This window comes from Strix aluco, chromosome 2, assembly GCF_031877795.1.
Source record: "Strix aluco isolate bStrAlu1 chromosome 2, bStrAlu1.hap1, whole genome shotgun sequence".
In the NCBI taxonomy this organism is placed as follows: Eukaryota; Metazoa; Chordata; class Aves; order Strigiformes; family Strigidae; genus Strix; species Strix aluco.
The window spans coordinates 128,487,583-128,508,189 of NC_133932.1; the positions used below are offsets into that span (position 1 = coordinate 128,487,583).

Genomic DNA, 20,607 nt, shown 5'->3' on the forward strand with positions numbered 1-20,607 from the left:
GGGCTGCGGGATTGGAGACTACACTTATAAAAGAGCAAATAAAAGATCAGAGAATTATACATTAAACCATGAACACATGAGCCGGTCTGGTTTCATAGGAGCATTATTTAATCAAGCATAGGAAATACAGGGTGTTCTTTGGGTGGCATAGTAACTTATGTTGGATCTGGGAGATTTTTGTAGGAGTGGATCTGGTAAGATACTACAACACTGGAGATTACAAGAGCCTTGAGGAGCAAGACTGCCCATCCTGCTTATGCAGCACACCTCAACAAGGTATTTGTAAACATGACTCAAACACTGGATGTTTGATTAGCACCTTAGTAACATCACTGAGTTAGTGGAGGCCTCTAGAAATTGGACTGATAAGATATATTGTTGTAATCTTCACTTTCTATGAGCAAGGGCTGTATCTCTGAAGAAGTTCCTCTTCTTTTCTTCCGGCAGGCCAGAATGAGCCCTGTGAGCACAGCAGTAACAATGCCCCCAATCACAGCTGCTCCAACCAACCAAGCCCAGATCTGACGGGCTTGCCTAAGGTAGGGTATTAAAAACTCCTGGAAAGAATCAAGTGCTGGGAAAAAAACAGAAAAAACAAAGGTCCTTTTACATGATGCAATGTACTGTCAGTTTATAGAAGTTGTATAACAGATAATACTGGAAGGCTGAGTGAAAAAAAGAGACTACATTGGTAGAAATTGTCTGAAGGTCATAAATAGTTTTAAACAAATCTCTTCAGTTTTTATAGTCTGTTTCTCAGTCTTCGTATTAAAGGCAGGAATAGAGTTCACTCTCCCCTGTGCTCTTTATGGTTTTGTCAACCATACAACCCAAGAAGTTTGATACAGTATGGCCAAAGGTCCAGCTAACTCAGCATCCTGTTGGCAACAATAGCTGAAGCAGAGCACTAGAAAGAGTTTAAGAACAGGTCAAGACTATTACCATCTTTTCACAAAATACTTACCCAGCCTGCAACAATTTGCAGCTCAGGGATTCCCTGAACCAGATATGGTATCATTGTATATAATGGTCATTGGAGGATTGTTTTTTTCCTTCCATCAGTTTTTCTAGCTGCTCTTTGAACTTTCATCACAACTTCTTGCGGCAAGGAGATCCCTGCCTTAACTACATATTGAGTTGAAAAAAGCTTCTTTTCACTAATTTTGAACCTGCTCCCTGCTCATTTCATTTGATAGCTCTTGTGTGGGGAGAGGCAGTAAGCAATTATTCTCTGGTCACTCTCTGTACAAGAAATCATCTTTCTTTGGTGAATCCAGGGCAGCTTCTCACTGGTTAGATAATCAGTTGTGTTCTTGCTTTGTAATATGAATGTGTGTGTGTCTGTGCCTCTGTGTTTCTCATTATGGCTTAATGAGTTAAAAGAACCCTACCATACAGAGTGCTCACTTCACAATAGAGTTTGAAAAGTGGCCTCTTCACAATGCACTCAACAACGTGTTGCCTTGAATTTGAGAAATGGGAATACCTGTCTCCTTGGGCTAAGGAGGATTTGGAATCCACATCTCCCTACTACTAGCTTTAATTACTATTATTAGCTCTAATTATTAGTTATTAGGGGCAAAAAGCACCTCTCTGAGCAACTTCTCTGGAACTCCTTATGTGGTTTATTTCTGAATAGTGTTCATGCATCTGGACTGATTTAGAGGTACTCAACCATATTTAGTGTGGTATACCCACACAAAGCCTATAAATGTCTTCCTGCCATCTTGCATTTTCACTGGTGCCCAGAAGAGTAGTCCCATATACCTTCTTGGATCATGGTGCTTCTGAGTGTATGCTGTTATGTGCATTGTGCTCTGAAAAGATGCTTTTGGTTTGCAGTGCCTTAAGGTTAAGCTATCCTTAGCTCTTGATGTCTGAGTCACTTTCTGAGATGTAATTCTGGTTTAGGCTGAGTTTAGGATGAACATTGTTTGTTTTTCCTACAATTCAGCTTCACATTGGGGAATGTTTGGTTGTTATTTCTCTGGTCCTTGTTTTCCAGTTAATCCAATTTTGTATTCTGAGATTGCATTTGCAAGAGTCTGCATGTTCAGCCTTCTACTTCTGACCTTATTAGACATATAAATGCTATATAAAACTAAGATTACAAAAAAATTAAGTTCTTGATGTTTCAGAGTGAACCCTCACAAACCTCTGGGTATGAGGTACATTATCTCTTTAATCCTTCATTTCTCATCTGTCAAATGAGGACAGTACCATTCACTGAATCCTTTGTATTGTGAATATAAATTAATATTTCTGCTGGACTCAGCTGCTATAGTGATTGTCACCAAAGAGAAGTGTTAGAGGAAACATCTTCAGGATAGCATTTTAAAAGTGTGCAATAAATCATCCATAAGGCTACACACTGCTTAACTGAGAAAATGAAAACCAAAAGCAAAAAGTATTTGACATCTGGTTCTTAATGAACACTGTCTATGCTGTGTAGTGAATGAGGTGGTGGTCTGGGGAAAAAAAACTGTGAAATTAAAGATAATGCATACATGTAGAGGTGGAGGGTGAATTATGACTATAGAAAGAACTTTAATGCTGGCATTTCTCAACTTTGTGTGCTTGACTTTGTAACTCCAATGTATTTTAACTCAGCTCTTTTATGTTTATATTGCAAACATATCTAAATTGGAAACAATCTGGTGATTTAAACTGGAGTATGCATATGATAAAAGAAAACTGATATGTAACAGGAACTTGATACTGTTTTAATGTTACGGAAAAATAATTATGACAAAGTTCTCTTCCTTGCAGAATTTATCTGTGATATGAGGGTTTTCTAAGTGATGTCTTAAATTTGTATTTTGTCCTTGAACCAACTCTCTCCTCCATCAATATTTGTTGGAGGTCTGAGCTATATCTTCTTCCCAGTAAAACATAAGATGACTTTCAGATGATGAGATGTCATATTTCACAGCAGGGCCTTTCAGAAGGGATTAATCTATTTCATTATATCCTGATAATCAGTCAAACATGCCCTTCTTTTGCTTTCAGCCTCAGTCTGTACAGTTTCTGTAATTAGCTCAAAGCCAAAAGCCACCTCCTGGCATCTACTGCCTGTTTCTTTTTGCTGCACAAAAGGTGTTTGGTATTATTATCATAAACTTGCCATGGCAACTCTGGGTGTCAGAGGATGGAGCACCCTAGGTGACCCCATAATCTGTTAATCTGTGACTCTAACACAACAGTAAATTTATGACTGGACTGTCTGCCAGTCATGCAAACTGAGATTTCAAGTATTCCATTACCATTATTCTTTAATATCTAACTGTGCAAGGCCCAAGAGTGCAATAACTGTGTTTGCTGATGACTACCTGGGAAAAGTGTCAAGGGAGTGGTGGTGGGGGGGATGACACATAGCTGCTTAGTGTGAGACATTAGCCAATGCCAATTCCATTCCTTTTATATCAGTATTTAGAGTCAAATTATAATCCTTCCTGGAAGCTTCCATGAACATCAATTAAAACTGCCCATTCAGTCAAAAGGTTCATGACAAAGCAAGAGGAAGCCAGGTCAGGCTGGTGCTTGGTATCTACCCTCCTACTAGTGACTAATACCAGCAATATCTCCTCATGGCGCTCTTTCTGGTAGGAAAATAGCAGTGATTAACCTCAGCCATGGTCTTAGCATTCAACTCTTGACATACTCTTCCTTCTCAAAGAGAGTCTTAGCTCTAGGTAACAGGAACAAATCATTTCTTACTCTTAATACATCAGATTGTTCTTTTAAAATGTAATTTAATGTAATTTTATAATACCAGGCAGTCTATTTTGTGGGGGTTGCTGGATGTCATTGAGAGGATAGGAAACAACAGTAATTTTAAGGTGAAGCAATGTGTGTCTCCTATATTTAGGGTAATAATGTGGACTTTCCATGATAATTGAAGAAGAAACATGTTATGGCCAATCTATTATTGAGGATCTTGAGATTTTCCTTTTGTGGTAATGTCAAACTACATTATTGATATAATAGATCCCAAAGATGAAAAAAAAAACCTGAATATTTAACTTTTTTTGGAAAGAATATTTATATATTTTAGATATTCCTTCTATGTAAACTACGGTATGGCGGTCTTTCCAGGGTTAATTTGACAAATCAGGAATAAAAACTCTGGCCAACCAAGAAATAAACAATACAAAATTTCTGTCATTTATCTATTGCCATAGCCCCAGTGATATGCTTGCGGTCTTGCTATTCCATCTGACATGTTTTTCTACTCTTAACGTGGATAGTTAATGGGCACTAGGTTTTAAAGCAAACCTTGAGGCAGCACAAACACATCTTATTAGATCAATGTTGAAAATTTTTTCTTATCCTGGTGAGCAAGTTCTTTCTATTCGGTTTCTGCCATTTCTTGTGTGTATGGTTCACTGATTGTGTCCCTCTGGGTGGTCAAAGGAAGTACCAGTGAGACTTCCACAATGAAATCTAGGAAGATGAGCTGAGAAGGATTCAAGTTATGGAGTCTCTCAGTCTGTCTTAAGGCAGGATTACTTGCTTTCACAGAGAGAGAAAGTTCACAGCTCCCACAGATTTCATCAGAGTCTCCTCATTATTACAGCTTGGAAAGTCTTTTGTAATGTTCTCTTCTGACAACAATAAGAGAAAGTCTGAAGAAGACTGTAAGCCATAGTCGATTCTTTGGACTGCAAGAGGTGCTGTGCAATGGGTGGTAGTGGGTTCTTTATGGTAGAGCTACAGTATCTAATGGTATAAACTCAGGCTGCTCCCTTTCAGTTCTGTCTTCAGTGCAAGGTGGGTAAATCAGGAAACTACGACCAAGACTTCATCATGAGGCTGTCTCATGTAGTAAGAATCAGACCACTTCTGCATGGATAACAACAGCTTTATAATTATTTTTTTCTGTGCTGAAGTTGATCAGAGTTGTCTCCACCTATTACTTCTGCATAGTAACATTGCTGTGGAGTCCTGCCCACTTGCTGGCAATGATGGCACACCCGCAGAGTGGATTACTGGCAAAAATTGATTACTTTGGAGAACTGAGAAGAGATAAATCAAAAATTCCTGAGTGCATTTATAGAACAATATTTATTTTTGGTTTGGCAGCCTCAGTGTTCTTGCACTTCATAAGCGCTCTTTCACAGTTTACTTATATATATTTCTGAAAAAAGAAGTGAGATCTGGCTAGAGGATACCTGATATCACCACACTAAATGCTACTAGGGTGTCAATAACTCTCCAAAAGATAGTTTTCTACCCCTAAATGGCTCCAAGCAAAAAGAAAAAGAAAAAAAAATTCCATATTTCTGTTCCTCCATTAAGCATCATTACATAATCATTAAAATATCTGCTCACACTCTTTTTTATGAGAAATATATTTTTGCATCCTGTTTTCTTTGATTCTCTCCTTCTGTTTTAATTAACCTTAATCTACACCTTATCTCTGCCTGAACAAAACCAGGGAACAAAATGCTCTCTTCTCATCTTCTGTTTCATTCAGAAATGTAAACCACTTCTCAAGCCATCATTTCTCAAGTATTGTCACCTTTAATTGCTTTCTACTGTCCAAGAATACACATTTTATTGTGCTCGTCACTATTTTGTAATAGGTTCTTACATGCATAACACCGGCCTTTCACATTGTGGCCAACAGTGTGTGTTCCTAAGCTGGGAGACTCAACAGAGTCCCTCCATGCTGGTATCATATTTGCCAGCTGCCACATTTTCTACTCGCCTGGATGTGATTTTGCAACCAAATTGCTGAAGAGCCAGAAATAGAAATGAGCTGCAGTCTGACTCTGGATCTGAGCTCTCTTCCTGCAACACGCATGAGCAACCTGGCCTTCTACATTGTAATCACAATGCTCTTATCTCTCGCTTTACCCTGAGTGTCAAAGATCTTTAGTTGAGGTGTCCAAAAATTGCAACTGATAGTTAGATTCCTGGGTTTATAATAGGGTAGCTATCTGCTTTTCAAAACAAATGTGAATCACCCAGCTACACATGTACTGGTCATCAACTTGTTCCCACTGAGAAAGGGAGACTTTCAGGGGAAAAGTCAAGGCTGCATCTACGAATTTATGTATTCCTATTTCTGGAAGAAAGAAAGAAAAAAAAAAAAACAACCTTAGTCCAGGCCCTAAATGTAAGTGCTTGGAATAGCTCTTGCCATAGAAATTTGTTTTGACAGCTATTGCTAGGTGGTGCCGTTAGTCTTCCAAATCTTTTTTATTGATGCTAACAAATGTTCGTTTTCAGTAAGCCATGTGGGTTGTGGTAGTTTTACAGTTCATGGTTCTCATGCCAAGGAAAGCTGGGTGTCTGCTCTGGATTCTTCTCAGAGCAGCTCCTCAGTAACTAGACTCTGACATGTGTCTTTGATTCCTGAGGGACGGATTTCCATGGACACTGTTTGTGACCACTTCTGCTTCAGGGCTGTTGTACTTGTAAAAATTAATGAAGCTGCAATTAAAATAACCACATACTGTCACACACTGATTTGCCTTTCAGTGAAAAGCAGGGCTCCAGGTATCAGCTTTTCTGCCTGGGAATAGCAACAATATAATTTAACATTAAAGTGTCATTTTGTCATTGGATTCTTTCCAAGTTTTATTTCTCGTAACCAGCCTTATCATGCTCTGTGTAGTCTTGTTTCAACTCTACCAAGTCGTTGGTGCTGTAACTCAGAACTGCTGCCCTTGATGCCTTCCTCCAGCTATTCCCTTTAAAAGCAAACAAGCCAGGTCTTGAGGACAGGACGGAGCCAGGTCTTGTGTGCTCATTCCTCACTCTGTCCTGTCCTCTCCCTCTGCCTTTCCTACTCCTCATTTGGAAGATCTGCAGAAATTCTGCCTCTTCTTGACCCCCAGATCTTTACTGCTATGATTTTTTTTTCCTTGTAATTTTTCCCTATTTATCTAGTAATTCCTGACTACCAGTCACAGACTTTCTCTTCTCCCTTGAGCACACCAGAGCTTTCAGGGAAGCTCATCAGGCTTTCCTGCTTCAGCTCATCTACCAAGAATTTCCTGTTTATTCCTATGTTCCTCTGAACAGGGATTCAGCATTCCTACCTGGAGAAAATCTGGGTTTAAATACTAGACTACCAAGAAACTCCATATCTGCATTTTGGGATGCCAGACATTTTCCATTTGTAACCAGTTCTACTCTACAGATAAGAAATAGCTTAAGCTCTCTTCTCAGTGAGATTATCAAGGGGTTGAGCACCATGTGAGGTTTACCTGGACTTTCTAAACGAGGTTGGATTTCACTCTTTGTGTTGATCTTTCAGAATAATTAAGGAACTACTTTCCTTGCCTCTGTGCTAAAATCGTGGGCAGAATGTAATAGGAATTTCATTTTCTGAGGACTGTGTGTTCCTCTGGGAAAAGGAAAGACCAGGAGGCAACAAAAGTGAATTGTTTAATGGTAAATAATTTACCATTTGCTTCCTTTTGCAGTACCAATTCAGGACTCAGTATTTCTGAAAGTCACAGCATTTGGCACTTCTTCTGAGTGGTACAATTCTAGGAATAATGTGAGTTTAGGAAACTAATAGCTTTCATTAAAAATGAGTATAAATATTCCTTGTCTTAATCAGGAATTAAATTACAGCAACATGAATAAAAGTCAAAAATACTACTAATAAGACTAAAATAATTATTTTGGTAATATATTTGAAGGATTTATTAGATTATTTTCTGTCTAGGGCTGACCAAATTGATTATGACATGTTAGGAAAAATATTGACTTCTGTCTCTGGGTTATAGTACTAAAACAGCCTTAAACAATTATACTAGAGAGTTGCAAATTTCTTTTATTACACATAAACCAGCCAAAAAAGTGTTTTCTGGATGACTGTAAATCACAAGTTAGATTTTACATGAGAAGTGAACAAATAAGATAAATGAATGATTGGACAGTTTATCAAGTATGCAGAAACCATACTCCCCCATTAGTAAGCAAACTCTGTCAGAAAAGCAGGGATGTCCTGAGAACTGATAATGTTTTGATAAAGAAAAAGGCAAGCTATGAGAATGTTAGCAATGCTGAAATGTCCCTGGTGCTATTGCTATAGAGTTATTGGACTTTCAGCTCTTAATTGCCTTTTAACTGAAGAGACATATTCATGGAATATTTTCTACCTCAAAAAGGAAAAGCAAACATGCCCAGTAACCTACCTGTTCAGTGGCCAATGTTTTGCAATGGTAACTGCATCCCACATCACAGGTAGCTTTTGGCAGTGTTGAACATAAGAAACGTGTCTGATCATTCCAGTGGCCCAGTTTCACAGAGGTCAAAGTATCTGAGCAATCCTCAGTTCCAGGCAACATTTTATTTTTAACAGAATTTAACCCTTCCTTTAAACAATAAGGAAACTGGTAATACTCAAGCAAAACTATGAGGTCCACTACTATGATCCCAAGTCCAGATCTACCTGAGGTTTCCCATCAGCTACAGCCCCAAGGCCTCTGTCCTCCCTGTGCCTGAGGATGGCCAAGATGCCCAAGTCAAAACTACCTCTGAACAGCAATACAAGTCAAAACCATGACTAAACAATGCAAAATTAATTTGATTAAATGAAATGAATATTATGAATTAAGTGGTGTTCATATAAATAACCATAGGGCAAGCACAAAGTCAATGGATCACTGTTTCAAGTGCTGCACAGACCTTCTGTTGGCCTTTGGTGCCACAGTGAATTTTACTCTGGGTATTTAAGGGATCAGATTACATTTGTAAACCAGAAAGAGAGCTTTAGATCTGGCCTCCTTAAAACCATGTCCAGAAATCTGAAAATCCCACTGGTTCCCATTTGTGTTGCAGTGTAACAGCTGAGCTGGGCAAATGGCATACTCAAAATCCAGCACTTCTTTTCCCCAGTTCTGATCACAAGCTGACCATTTGGGTCAGATTCTGCTTTTAATAGGCTAGGATAGTATTGTTGTCAGTGAGTGATTTTTGGTTGGATCTTTTCTAATGGTATCAAACTGACTCTACATCAGACCAGAAATGTGAAAACAAGGAGATACAATTTGGGACTATATTCAGGGAAAAATCTAGAATAGAAAGATTTTTTAATATCTTCTCATTTTACAGATATGTTCCAGGTTATAGGCAACAAATTTGACATTTACCCAAAATAGTAACGTTACCTGGTTCTTGCAGATACTCATAGTCATATCCCAGCTCTCTTGAGGATTTAAAAAATTCTCCATTTCTGTAAAGGGGGATAAAGGGGACCATGTAATTTTCTCGATTGTGCCCAATGGGTGCATTGGCTGCTGGATAAACTTCTAGCATGGGCCTGTGTCTTCTTAACCATTGCTCAAAAATGCTGTAGAAGAAAAAGCATGTCAATTAATGGTGGAGATTTGCAGAAATTTTCTTCTGAAGATTTTAAAAAAATGTTGACAGGTTTGCAATTACTTGTGTTTATGTGCGCATAATACTTTCCAAATCATTTGGGGTTACCTACTTCAGTACCAAGTTCCTATGCAAGCCTACAAAAAGCAAAGGTGTGCAGTGCTGCAGAGAGGCTGAATATGCTTTTAAAGTCCATAAATGCAATTCGCTGTCTCGCTGTGACCTGACTGCAATTTCCACTCAGTAATTCACATGGTTGTGAGGGTTAGAGAGAAAAGGATTAAAGACCTCAGTCCTTCCTTGTCACCCTCAGAAATATTTACAGCTGGTTGTGAATGGTCTTGTTCCTAGTTACCCGGTCCTGTTCCCCTTCCTCTATTTTCTTATCAAGGGTTTTCATGCCCTTGAACTATGGCTACAACCATGGCTAGTTTGACATCAACAAAGGGGGTGGAAACATCTGAGGAAGAAGGGATAAACTTTATGAGTCCAAAAACTTGATAAAACAGGTCATCTGTCAGGAAAGAGTGTCTCTCCAGCCAAATCTTCTTCACTGACCTTGGTGTCTGCATAGTTGTTTTGCGTATTCTCACACTTCTTTCACAGCTGCTATGTAGCTTTTTTTTACCCCTTCTTAAATATGTTATCACAGAGGCACTACCAGCATCATTTATGGGCTTGGTTTTGGCCAGCAGCAGGTCTGTCTTGGAGCTGGCTGGAACAGGCTCCGTCTGACATGGGGGGCAGCTTCTGGCACCTCTGCAGCTCCCTCACTACTAAAACCTTGCCACACAAACCCACACCTCTGACCTCAGCTGCTCCTTTCCATTTTTCTCTGCCAAAGTTTCTCCCCTTAGCTGTCTGGCAGATGTCTGTCTGCTCTTTAACTTGGAGGCAGAAAGCTTAAAGGATTCAGTTGGAAAGAGTTTGTATTGACATGTTCAAGTCAACTACTGGATGAGTCTGGAAAGCAAAATTAACAACCTTCCAAAACATTCTCAGCTCTCCTCCCTTTGTATCTGAGCTTTTTCTGCTCAGCTCTTCACTTTGTTTCACTCCTCAGATCCTTTCCCTGATCCCCTGCTGTTTACATGGTGACCATGGCTTGTCAGCAGACACCTGGATGTGCCAGGCTGGAATATGAGAGGTGGCAAGATGCTACAGGGGGAGCAGATGCAGGTACCTTATGCTTGAAGAAAGAGAACCCCATGCCCGATGGGAAGATATTGGTAGGAGGCAATTATCAGCATCAAGCTCAGGGACGGATCACTGAATTAATTTATCGGTTATGAGGGATGGAAACAGTCTAAAAAGACCTTTAGATTGTACTTTGAGACCTTGGCTCAAGAGTTTCTCTTTCCCAACACTGGCCACTGACTGGAGGACACAGACTTCGCCCCCCTTCTAATTAATAACCAGCTGTTCAGGGACTCAAATTATCTCAGAAACACAGACCCTAAATGCAAGTGCACAGCAGTATCAGGATCTCTGCAGAGTATCCAGGGATTCTGCCAGTAGAGTTTTACCTCTTGTCTTTGGGCAGAAATATCGACAAACACTCTGCTTACCCGACCAAATTAAAGCCCTCTCACACTCATCAAAACAGAGGTAGGGCCAAAGCCTTGGTTCTTTTTTTAGGACCAAAAGATTTAATAGATGAAAACATCACTTTGTTCATACACCTTGTCAACCCTTAACAATGCAGGTATTAATCTTGATTAAAATCTTCATTTGTGGCTCTCTTCTTCAGTTAATATCATCAACCCTGTCTAGAAAAACTCTTGTCAGAATAATAACATTCATCTGAAGCTTTCAGATGGATAAATTTAAACAATGATATCAAGGCTTCAGCTGCAGTTATCACAAGAAAGTTTCAACAGAAAATCTGTAGTCAGATTACATCTTTGGAGAACAGCACAGAGAAATTCAGTAATCATGAAAAAACCTATAGAATATAGAGGAAACTAGGGCATTAGTTTAGCTTGAGGAAGGGTATGAGGGTGTGTTGGACTTGAATCCTTTCCCTGCCTGGCTTTTACTTGTGTCTTGAGTAAGGCACCCTGACTATCAGTGCCTTATTTTCCTATGAGTTGTAGATGGGAGCTGAGATAGCTCTTCTCTGCAGCACAGGGCTGTTAGAGGTACAGAGATACTTTGGTTATGGGAACATGGTAATATTTTAAGAAGGCGGCAGAGATAGGACTTGGATGAGGTTTTCAAAGTCTGGTGATGATCCATACTGTAAGTTTTGAATGCTCAATCAGAGGTACTTCTAGAGGCCTGATTTTTAGAAAACACAGAGCAGCCACATTCTGAAAATCTGGAGGGCTGATGAGCCCAAGGTTCAGAGCTAGAAATCATCATTCACCTGAAATAGCTTCATATGACATGCCCTGAAATACAGCATCCTCTCTGGATGACTTACATGTTGGCGTTTCATAAGCAGTTTCAAGAAAAATCCTTAGGCGAGTAATCTTTCAAGCAGAATGCAAATGCAAAGCATTTCCATGGAAATGAACATATGTAGTTTTGGATTCTTTCATTTGCAGTGTGATTCCCACATTAAATATCAAGCTTTTCTTAGCAGTAGCAGGAGCATTGAATTGTCTGCCCTTGAAGCTGATGCAATCGTATGCCTCTAATTACTGATATGATGAGTTGTGTTGATACTCAAGATATGTTGCACAATTCATTGAGTTGTTTATGAACAGTTCTCTCTTTTAGCCGTCATAAAATCATATAATCTTTACTGAAATCTGTTTCATCTAACATATCTATATGCCACTGTAGAAATCTCAGAAACATCCATTAAGGTTTTAAGAGTCATACTTTCCATTACTCCCTTTAGAATAGCTGGCCCTGTGCATTTATCTTGGCATTTTTTTTTTTTTATTTCTGGACACGTTAAAAGATTAGGATCATATGCTGCTTGCTAATAAAGCAATTGGGTGAAGTTACATTTATTCTTTCCACTTAAAAGCTAACTCCCAGCTTGTTCAGTAAAATGGGCTCACCACACTAATTTTTTCTTGGCAAGACAATGTATGATTCTCTGTATTTTCATGAGGATCTTCATGATTTTCTTCTTTTGCCTGAGAAAACTGACAGATTTAATATATCAGTAGTATTTTTTACATCCTCATCTGTTTGTATTTCTCCTTCTAAAACAGGGGCACTGCCATTTCCCTGCCTTACTCATATTTTGTAAGAAAAGATATGAAAGAATGAACCTTACCCTTGCCTTTCAAGAAAGGTTTCCCAGCTGGGTGGAAAAAGAAACCTTCCAATTGCATCCAGTTGGGGAGAAAATCCATGGAGAGGGTACAATTTAAGCTACATGTCTGTTGTGAGGTACAAATAGTTCTTGTTGGGCACCATAAACCATTTCATATCAGAGAGTTACATTTTATGACTCCCCGGCTGAGGCTGTTAACTCCCTTCATATATTATTAAGAAAAACTGAAATCTTGAAGTAGCCTATGGCTTTAGCTATCATCCAGGTAGTGACATTGGCACAGTGCTCCTATCCCTGGGGACTTGTCTTAACTGAAAAGACTTGGGCCAAAAAAAAAAAGAGTATATCTGGAGAAAATAATCACACTTTTTTTTTTGTTTCAGAGTACTGTGACCACTGAATTACACTCTGTTGGATACCTTTTCCCTCAAATAAATACTTGCTCAATCCCTGGTTACATTTAAGTCAGTTAGCATCAAATGTGCTCTTCTTCATGCAGTGCTATCCTCTCCTGAAGGCAAAGAAAACACATCTGAACAGCTACGATGGATCATTTGATAATTCTTTCATGTGTCCCGGTCTACAGAGACAGTTGTTTTATCTGATAACAGACATGTGGTTTCCGTGACAGAGAGAAATCAGTGCTTCCATCATCACATGTTGATCCACTTACTGTTAATAGAAGTTTTTCTTCCCTTAAATGCAGCCATGTTGGAAGTTACTTCCTTTTAGTACCTTGAAAATATATACTTGTTTTCTATGCTTTTCTCAGTAGCTGCAAACCTGGAAGAGCTTAGGGCTGCAGAATTAAAGCTACATGCAGAGAGAGAAAATGGTGATGCAATTAGCTGGTCTCTTCTTGGAGTGACAAAGTTCCCAGGAGAAAAGCCAGGTTTGTGTCAGAGCAGCAGACCTGAACTCCCTGGAATAGTTGGTTATCTTGGCAAACCGCTGCTATTATGATCTCTTCATATGGAACTCTGCACCCTCCCCTGGCCCTGGGAGCCTAACAAAGCAGGACTATGAATTAAATGGCATCTGAAGGGCCATTTTATTCCATGTTGCTTCCCCTTATTGACATAATGAGACTAAAGTTAACAAAAAGATCAGGGGTCTGTGATATCCAATTTCCATATTTCTTTTGTGCAAAAAAAAGTACTGGACAGAAGTTCAGTGAGAGAGAAATCTGTCTGACTCCTACAGCAGTCTGGTTGGTTACTTTCTTCCTCAGCATGTAGACAAAGAGGGCAAGCAGATAATTAGTTATTTGTATAGGTAGGAGTGATATTTGCCAGAGATGAAGACTTTTTTAGCACTGCAATCCCATCTAGACTGGCGTCATTTGGGAGATGTTGGCAGTGCTGAAGAGAGCAGATGGGATGTGATCGTGGTAGGGAAGATAAGGCGGGATAAAAGAAAGAAGAGAAGAGCTAATCAAAAGTCATCTGGAATTTTATTCAGGGATGGAAATGGGGAGAACCCAATCTGGGATCTATCAGGAATAAACCATAAATCCTTCAGGGTGACAGCTCTTAACTAGAAGGGTCATGGGCAATCAGGGTTTAAGAAATAGAAATTTAAAATATGGAAATTAACTAAATGAAATGGAGATTAGTCTCCTGATAGCCCTAATACCCTTTGTATTTCTTCAGTGGCGAGCAAAAGTGACTTGGAAGAGGTAGCTTTTATTTAAAGGCCTTGGACAGATTAACAGATAATTCCATCTAGATTAGAGCAAAGACTGTTTTCGTCTGGAAGGCTTCTTCCTTCACTTAAAGAAATCAAAGTGCTAAGAGTGCCTGTCCCAAATAAGAGACTAAGGATCCAAAAGGTATAGGAGAATAATTTGAATTTTGAAAGATGCCCTGTCTCACATTTAGAGCTCAAAGAGGCTCAATCTCTCTGTATTGCACTTCCAAAGTAGAAATTATTTTGTAGTGGGTGTATTATTAAAGTAAATATTGAAGGTTTTAGAATTACTAGATTGTGATCATCAACAGTCTATGCAAAGATTATTTTTGTGGTAAGAAATAAAATTTTAATATTGTAGAATGGGTCGGATTTAGACAAATTTAGTCTAAAATAAGACTCAGTGTTTGTATTTAAACATTAGAAAAATTGATCTAGGGACATGATAAATTCACTATCACTTAAACCCTCTGATTCAGTCAGAAGTCACATGCTTGATGCAGAAATAGCTCAGGGAGGTTATCTGGTCAGAAGGATTTCCAAAAAGTCATAAAGGCAAAGAATATCCTGCATATCAGAGAAATTTTAGGAAGTGTTAGAAGCCCCATTTTACTTTAGAGAAAATAGGCACACAGTAAAAATGACTTGCCTAAGTTCATACCAGATGTGCTACAGAGGAGTGGGACCTCAACTTTGGGGCCACTTTGTGCCTACCAGACTAGGATACTTCTTGGAGTCAGGTTATACCATTGCAAAGCACAGAGTCTCAATTTTATTTAAGTTTTTTGCTATGTATCTGTATACAGATCTCTCTAACTGTTAATGAGTTTAATATTTCTGTGTACCAGCACTGATAGGTCTAAAGAGCTGGTATGTACTAAAAAGTAATAAAGACTCCCATCTGGTATGTTGATACTTTGGTAGTTTAAATTTTCATTCAGGGGAAATATACTTTGCTTTTGCAAAGAGTTTCAGTGTGGTAAGGTGCTTTTACAGGGAAAATTAAAGCCATCTATAAAAGACATGGATATATCACTTCCATTTAATTGCATATAAATAGACCTGAATATTTTCCTTGTTCTGCTCCAAACATACCAGATTAGTCAAAGAGCAATGAAATGAGCCTTAGTGGAAAATTAATTTGGAAAAAAACCCTTGGTTTAAAGAGTGGGGGGAAAAATAAGATTTATTTGAGGATGATTAAAAAAAGGCCACCAATATGTATTTCTGAATTCATATTATTCTATGAATAATATATGCAATGGGATTATAGGTAATGAAAGGATGAGTCAAGAAATAAATGGGTTTATGTTGCCAGTGGGAAATATCAACCAGAGTATAAGAGCACTGCTGTATATAAGCTGGATAACTTTGTACTCTTCCAGATAGTGTTGTGTTCTCTGAAAAAAGATGCTGCTCACAGGAAGAAAATCTTAAAACCTATGAAAAGTAGAGTAAACCAATAAGAGTAGGTATTTTGTTTAACATTTTGAAAAGCGTCTTTCCTAAGAGCTGTTTCCTAACAGTGTACGTCCACAGTTGTGAGCAGAGCTACACTTGACCGATTGTAGTGTAGAAACCAGACCTTAAATATCTGTTATTAAAATTTCCTTGTATTGAGCCACCACAGAGACACTGACACATAATGTAAACCTAACTTGCCCTTCAGGAAGGTTTTCTAGAAGTTTAATCCAGTGTGCTTTACCTTGCAATTAAGGACAGCTGGAGACAGGGAAAGGGGGAAAAAGAGGGTTCAGTACCTCTGTATGAATTCCTCTGCCATGCAACCAGGAACATGTGTGACACTGCAGGTGTCCCCAGTGGGAGGACTACAGTCCCCTTATGGTGAAGGTTCATGGTCACTCTGGGTCAGTACCACTACAGAGGGGACAGTCCTGCTTTCCTCCTGCTTTTTACCTTCTTGTCCTCAATTTCCTTGTAAGCATTTGCACAACCATGCCATAACCAGGATTAAGGAACAGATTTAGTTTAAAACCAAACATCTCTTTGTTTTCATTTGTTCTGGGATAGCTCAGGTGAGATAAAGTCATGGACCTGATTCATTATGCTGTTGCATGATGGCCAGTACCAGTACAAGGGAAGAACAGAGGTGAGAACCTCCAGACAGCACTAACTGGTGAGCAGGACTGCTTCTACTTAACCTCTGTGCCAGGTTAAGCTGATTTGAAGCATCAGCAAACTGTGCCCTTTGTTTCTCAGTAGCCTGATAAATCCATGCCTCAGCTAAGCCTGCACACAGTAGTAACAGTTCAGCTGCGAGATGGCAACTTTGTAAGCCACTAATAACTTTATCACACTCAAATCTGAAGCCATGACACTAGTTGTGCCAGATTTGACACAAAGGCTTTCATTCCTCTTCTGCAGTTGTGAGACCGAGGATAGATCAGGCTGACTATGGCAGAAGGAAGGCAGAACATTGTTGCTTAGAGCTCATTTATACAATTTATTTCAGTATCATGAGATCTGACATTCTGTAGAAGAAATCTGGCAAGCAACATGTATTTGCATTTGGAAAGAAAGGGAAAAGGAAACAAATTGAAGAAAGCTGAAATGCCAGTCCAAGGACTGTGATTACACAGTAGTCATCACTTTAAAAGTTGGCACTAGTCAGCTGGTATTACAAAGTCACCTCAGGTAATTCCCATTCCAAGCATTTGGGAGAAACATTGGTGCTTCAGTCCTGGAAGAACTGCTGATGAAAGGCACCGTAGTGTTTGCCAATGTATGCGGTTATATTGCGGTGTCCTTTTTTTTCTTTTTGTTTTAAGTTGGCTAAAGACACTACAGGGACTCTCAGGCAGGTTGTAAACAAATTACACTGGTCATAATGCAAGTGTCTGATTAAAAATTAAGATGCTGCCCTCAATTGCTGTGAGAAACCCATCCAAGTCCTCTGGGGCTATGTATCCTGTGCTGTTGAATCACTGCTGAGGACTGCCCTGGGTTACAGTGCTCACTCTGTGTCTAGTCCCAGCTTCTGGGGAACATCCAGGCTTCTACCATCAGTTGTAAGCTTCAGCATGAGGCAAGCATCCTTGGGCACAGCAACTCTTCCACAAACACTTGCAGTACCACTGTCAAGTTACTTCTATGCCAGTCTCTGGACCAGCTACCAGAGAGACCTTACTGTGCGTGTGTTCATGTCTGTGTCTGCCTGTGGGTGAGGCAACTGGGACATCAGGGGATCCAGGGGCAGTTAATGGGTAGACTGGGTGTCATAAGGCCAGTTACTGGGGAATCCAGGCTGTGTATGTATATATCTATCTATATGTATGTATATTTTCCCATAACAGGCTTTCATCCTGCTCAGCCAAAGAGGGCAAGAGGATGAGGTTGTTGGTGCTGTTGGAATTTGTGTGAGTGCTGTATTTCTTGTGTTGATCTGTGTAGCTGGTCAAGCACATATGCATATATACATATGCATATATGTAACTACTGTATGTATGTGTGCCTATTGGGAATAAGCCTCACTACTGGTTGGAGCCAAGAACATGGAGCTGTGGTAGCCATACCACCTTTGGGCTTCTAGATTTGTCAGCCCCTAAGACCTTAAACACAGACTTGCACAAAACAGAAAAAAAAAGATGTTTTAGTGCAGTGGAGTTGTTCCCTCATAAAATAATGTGCTTCTATTTTTTTTCTTGGAGCGTATATTCCCATGTAGGTCGATTATATGTCTCTGAAATATGAATATTCATTTTCAGGAAGGTCTGGCCTACTTTATTGTTTCCCTTACTTCATCTTCTGAACCAAAAGGTTGTTTGTTTTTGTGGACCACAGTGGAATAGACCACCTGCAATACTGAGGGGCAATGTGCAGATGACATGAAGCTCCTTACTTATTCAGCCAGATTGATATTGGCTGCAGGCTGCCTCCTAAAGGACCATTCTCTGGATGAGGCATAATAACGTGCACCGTGCTGACACCTTCCTACCCATTACAAAGTACCACCAGAGCTGGGGAGCCAGGTGGCACCTGAGGATCTTGGCACCGCTCTGCTTCACCATCCCACTACAAGCATCTGTACTTCCTTGTTCTCATTTATGGCACTGCACAAGCTGGGTGCTTGGAAAATGTCAGATAAAGGAAACAAAAGGGAGTGAGACTGTAAAGGTATTGTCCCACACAACCAATCCCATAGCTAAGAGACAACCAATGCCACTTTCTTTGCCCATGTCCCACTTCATTGAAAGCTTCAAGGTTACTGCTGGGATTATGAGACATTTTTAATATTCCCTCTACCAATGTGATTTAGAGCGGTTTTCCCCCTTATCTTTAAAATGCCCTCAACACCTCTGCAGGATCAGTGGAAGAGAGGGGTCTTCAGACTTTCCAGCTGAAATTGTTCCTCTTTATGTCAAATAATTTGAGTATCCATAACCATTTAGAGAAGATGTATCTGGATGTCTCATTGCTGCTTAGCATGCTCATTTGGGTGCAGAGAGCTACATAGTCATTGCTCCAATAATCATGTAGTGCTCCAAGTGTTTATCTTCTAGAATAAAAAAGGCAGCAGCTCCTCAAGCCTCTAATGTGAGAAAAAACTGCTCAGGCACCCAAGTCCTGCAGAGGATTCAATCCGGAGCAGAGACCGTTGCTGGTGGTGAAGTACCAAATGCTGCTCCTCTCTCGGAGAAGCTGCTGAAGTCTTTCATTCCAATTCCTCATTTGCTGTGCTGATTTCCTTGAGTCACATTGTGAAATGCCTTACTCTTCCCAGGAAACTCATATAGCTTCCTGGGGCTTCAACCCCCTTGTCTATAAATCTGGGTCATGGCTCCTGAACCACAAAGCCTAACATGCTGGACAGCCCTGTAACCCATTTTCCCAGTCAATGAACCTCACAGAAATATTCTTGTTTTCTGTCTTCTCAGAAAACTAAGTAGGATGAAACAACAAGTGCTGAGCCCAGCTTATGCTTGATCAGTTGCTGATGGATTACAACATAAAGAGCTTTATTCCTCCTGGACAAGGAGATAATGGATAAGCTGAGCATGACACATTGCTCACGACACTGATGGCAGGAGCTCAGGATTGGAAATAGTGCAGGAATCTGTGCAGAGGAATGTCAGTATTCTCTAGTGTAGGACTAGGAAGTGCCTCATCATAACCCAGTTATTGACAAAGCAATCTAACTCCTACATAGGCTTATTCTGCACCTCTGCTGGAAAGATATGATGAGTTTAGGTGAGGCTTAGCTGGGCTGAGATTCAGTCAGGTATCTGATCTAAACCCCATCACTTAGTCAAACCAACCTCTGTTTTACACCGATGACAGTTGGTGATGACTCTTCTTAGGTGCAGGAGATAAATTCTTGTTTCTTAAGATAGCTGTCATCCTGTGTGTTATTTCACCCCTTGCTGTCAAACCAGGGCAATGTTTGGCTAGAAATATTTGTTTCTCATTCAGATTTAGGTCTCCCATGCTGTCCAACACTACAAAACCCAAGATTAGATGAGACATGATGGTGTGTCCTGTATGCTTTGTAAATAAGGAAATGCAAATGCAACCATGTGTTGCATGGAAAAGAAAAAGTTAGTATTTGCTGGAGTGTATACCCTGTGTTAACTTTCTCAGGTTCATCTTTGCCATGGTTTGAAGCTGAGAGAAAAACATTACTTAAAGTAAGAGATAGTACAAATGCCAGCTGCTCCAAAGTTTAATAACTAGTTTCCCCTGAAGAGAAAGATAACAAGCAGATTAAAATGGACTGCTGTGGAGGTAGCTGGACTGACTCTATGTAACCCACTCCTGTGCTCTCCAATTCAATTCTTTTGAGACTGAGAGATTGTCATTATTGAGGTTCACAAGGGCATGTAATATAAAAATCACATCTATGGTAGCAAAGTGATAATTTCTTTTGATGAATAGAAGTTAGCTACATGTGGGTGAGAAAAGTACCATGTTTTCCTGTGATTTTTTACAATTTGAACAATTACATCAGCTATTACTGCAGAAGTTCTGCAGGAAGGAAATTCAACCCTATGCTGGCTGTTTGCATCAGAGTTTGTCTTGATCGCTGTGTCACAGAGAGAGCTTTCTCCTCCTCCAATGTTAAGAGAATAGGTGAAGGATAACCATGTGGCTCTTGCCAAGTTTCAGGGCAAAGTAACCTTTCCTTTTAAAAACCACTAATCGGTTCCATAATATGTAGTGTACAAAGTGATCCATTCTGTAACTGCATTGGCTGAACTAAAATCTTGCAGTAAGAGTGATATGAAACATGCACTTTAAGTGGAACTATTTGAACTGAACCTCCTATATTATTGATTTTTAAGAGCAGAATGGGTCATTACAAACATCTAGCCTGAATAATGACA

At 39.7% G+C, this 20,607-nt stretch overlaps 1 protein-coding gene across 1 annotated transcript in view; it reads right to left on the reverse strand.

Moving 5' to 3' along the window:
• Nucleotides 1-350: 350 nt before the first annotated feature.
• The window catches only part of TYR (tyrosinase), a 50,825-nt gene continuing 30,568 nt past the window's right edge, over nucleotides 351-20,607 (reverse strand). The window contains exons 4-5 of the mRNA XM_074817016.1: nucleotides 9,132-9,313; nucleotides 351-574 (exon numbers count right to left, since the gene is read on the reverse strand). Of these exons, the coding sequence (XP_074673117.1) occupies nucleotides 351-574; nucleotides 9,132-9,313 (406 nt within the window). The remainder of the gene's footprint in view (nucleotides 575-9,131; nucleotides 9,314-20,607) is intronic.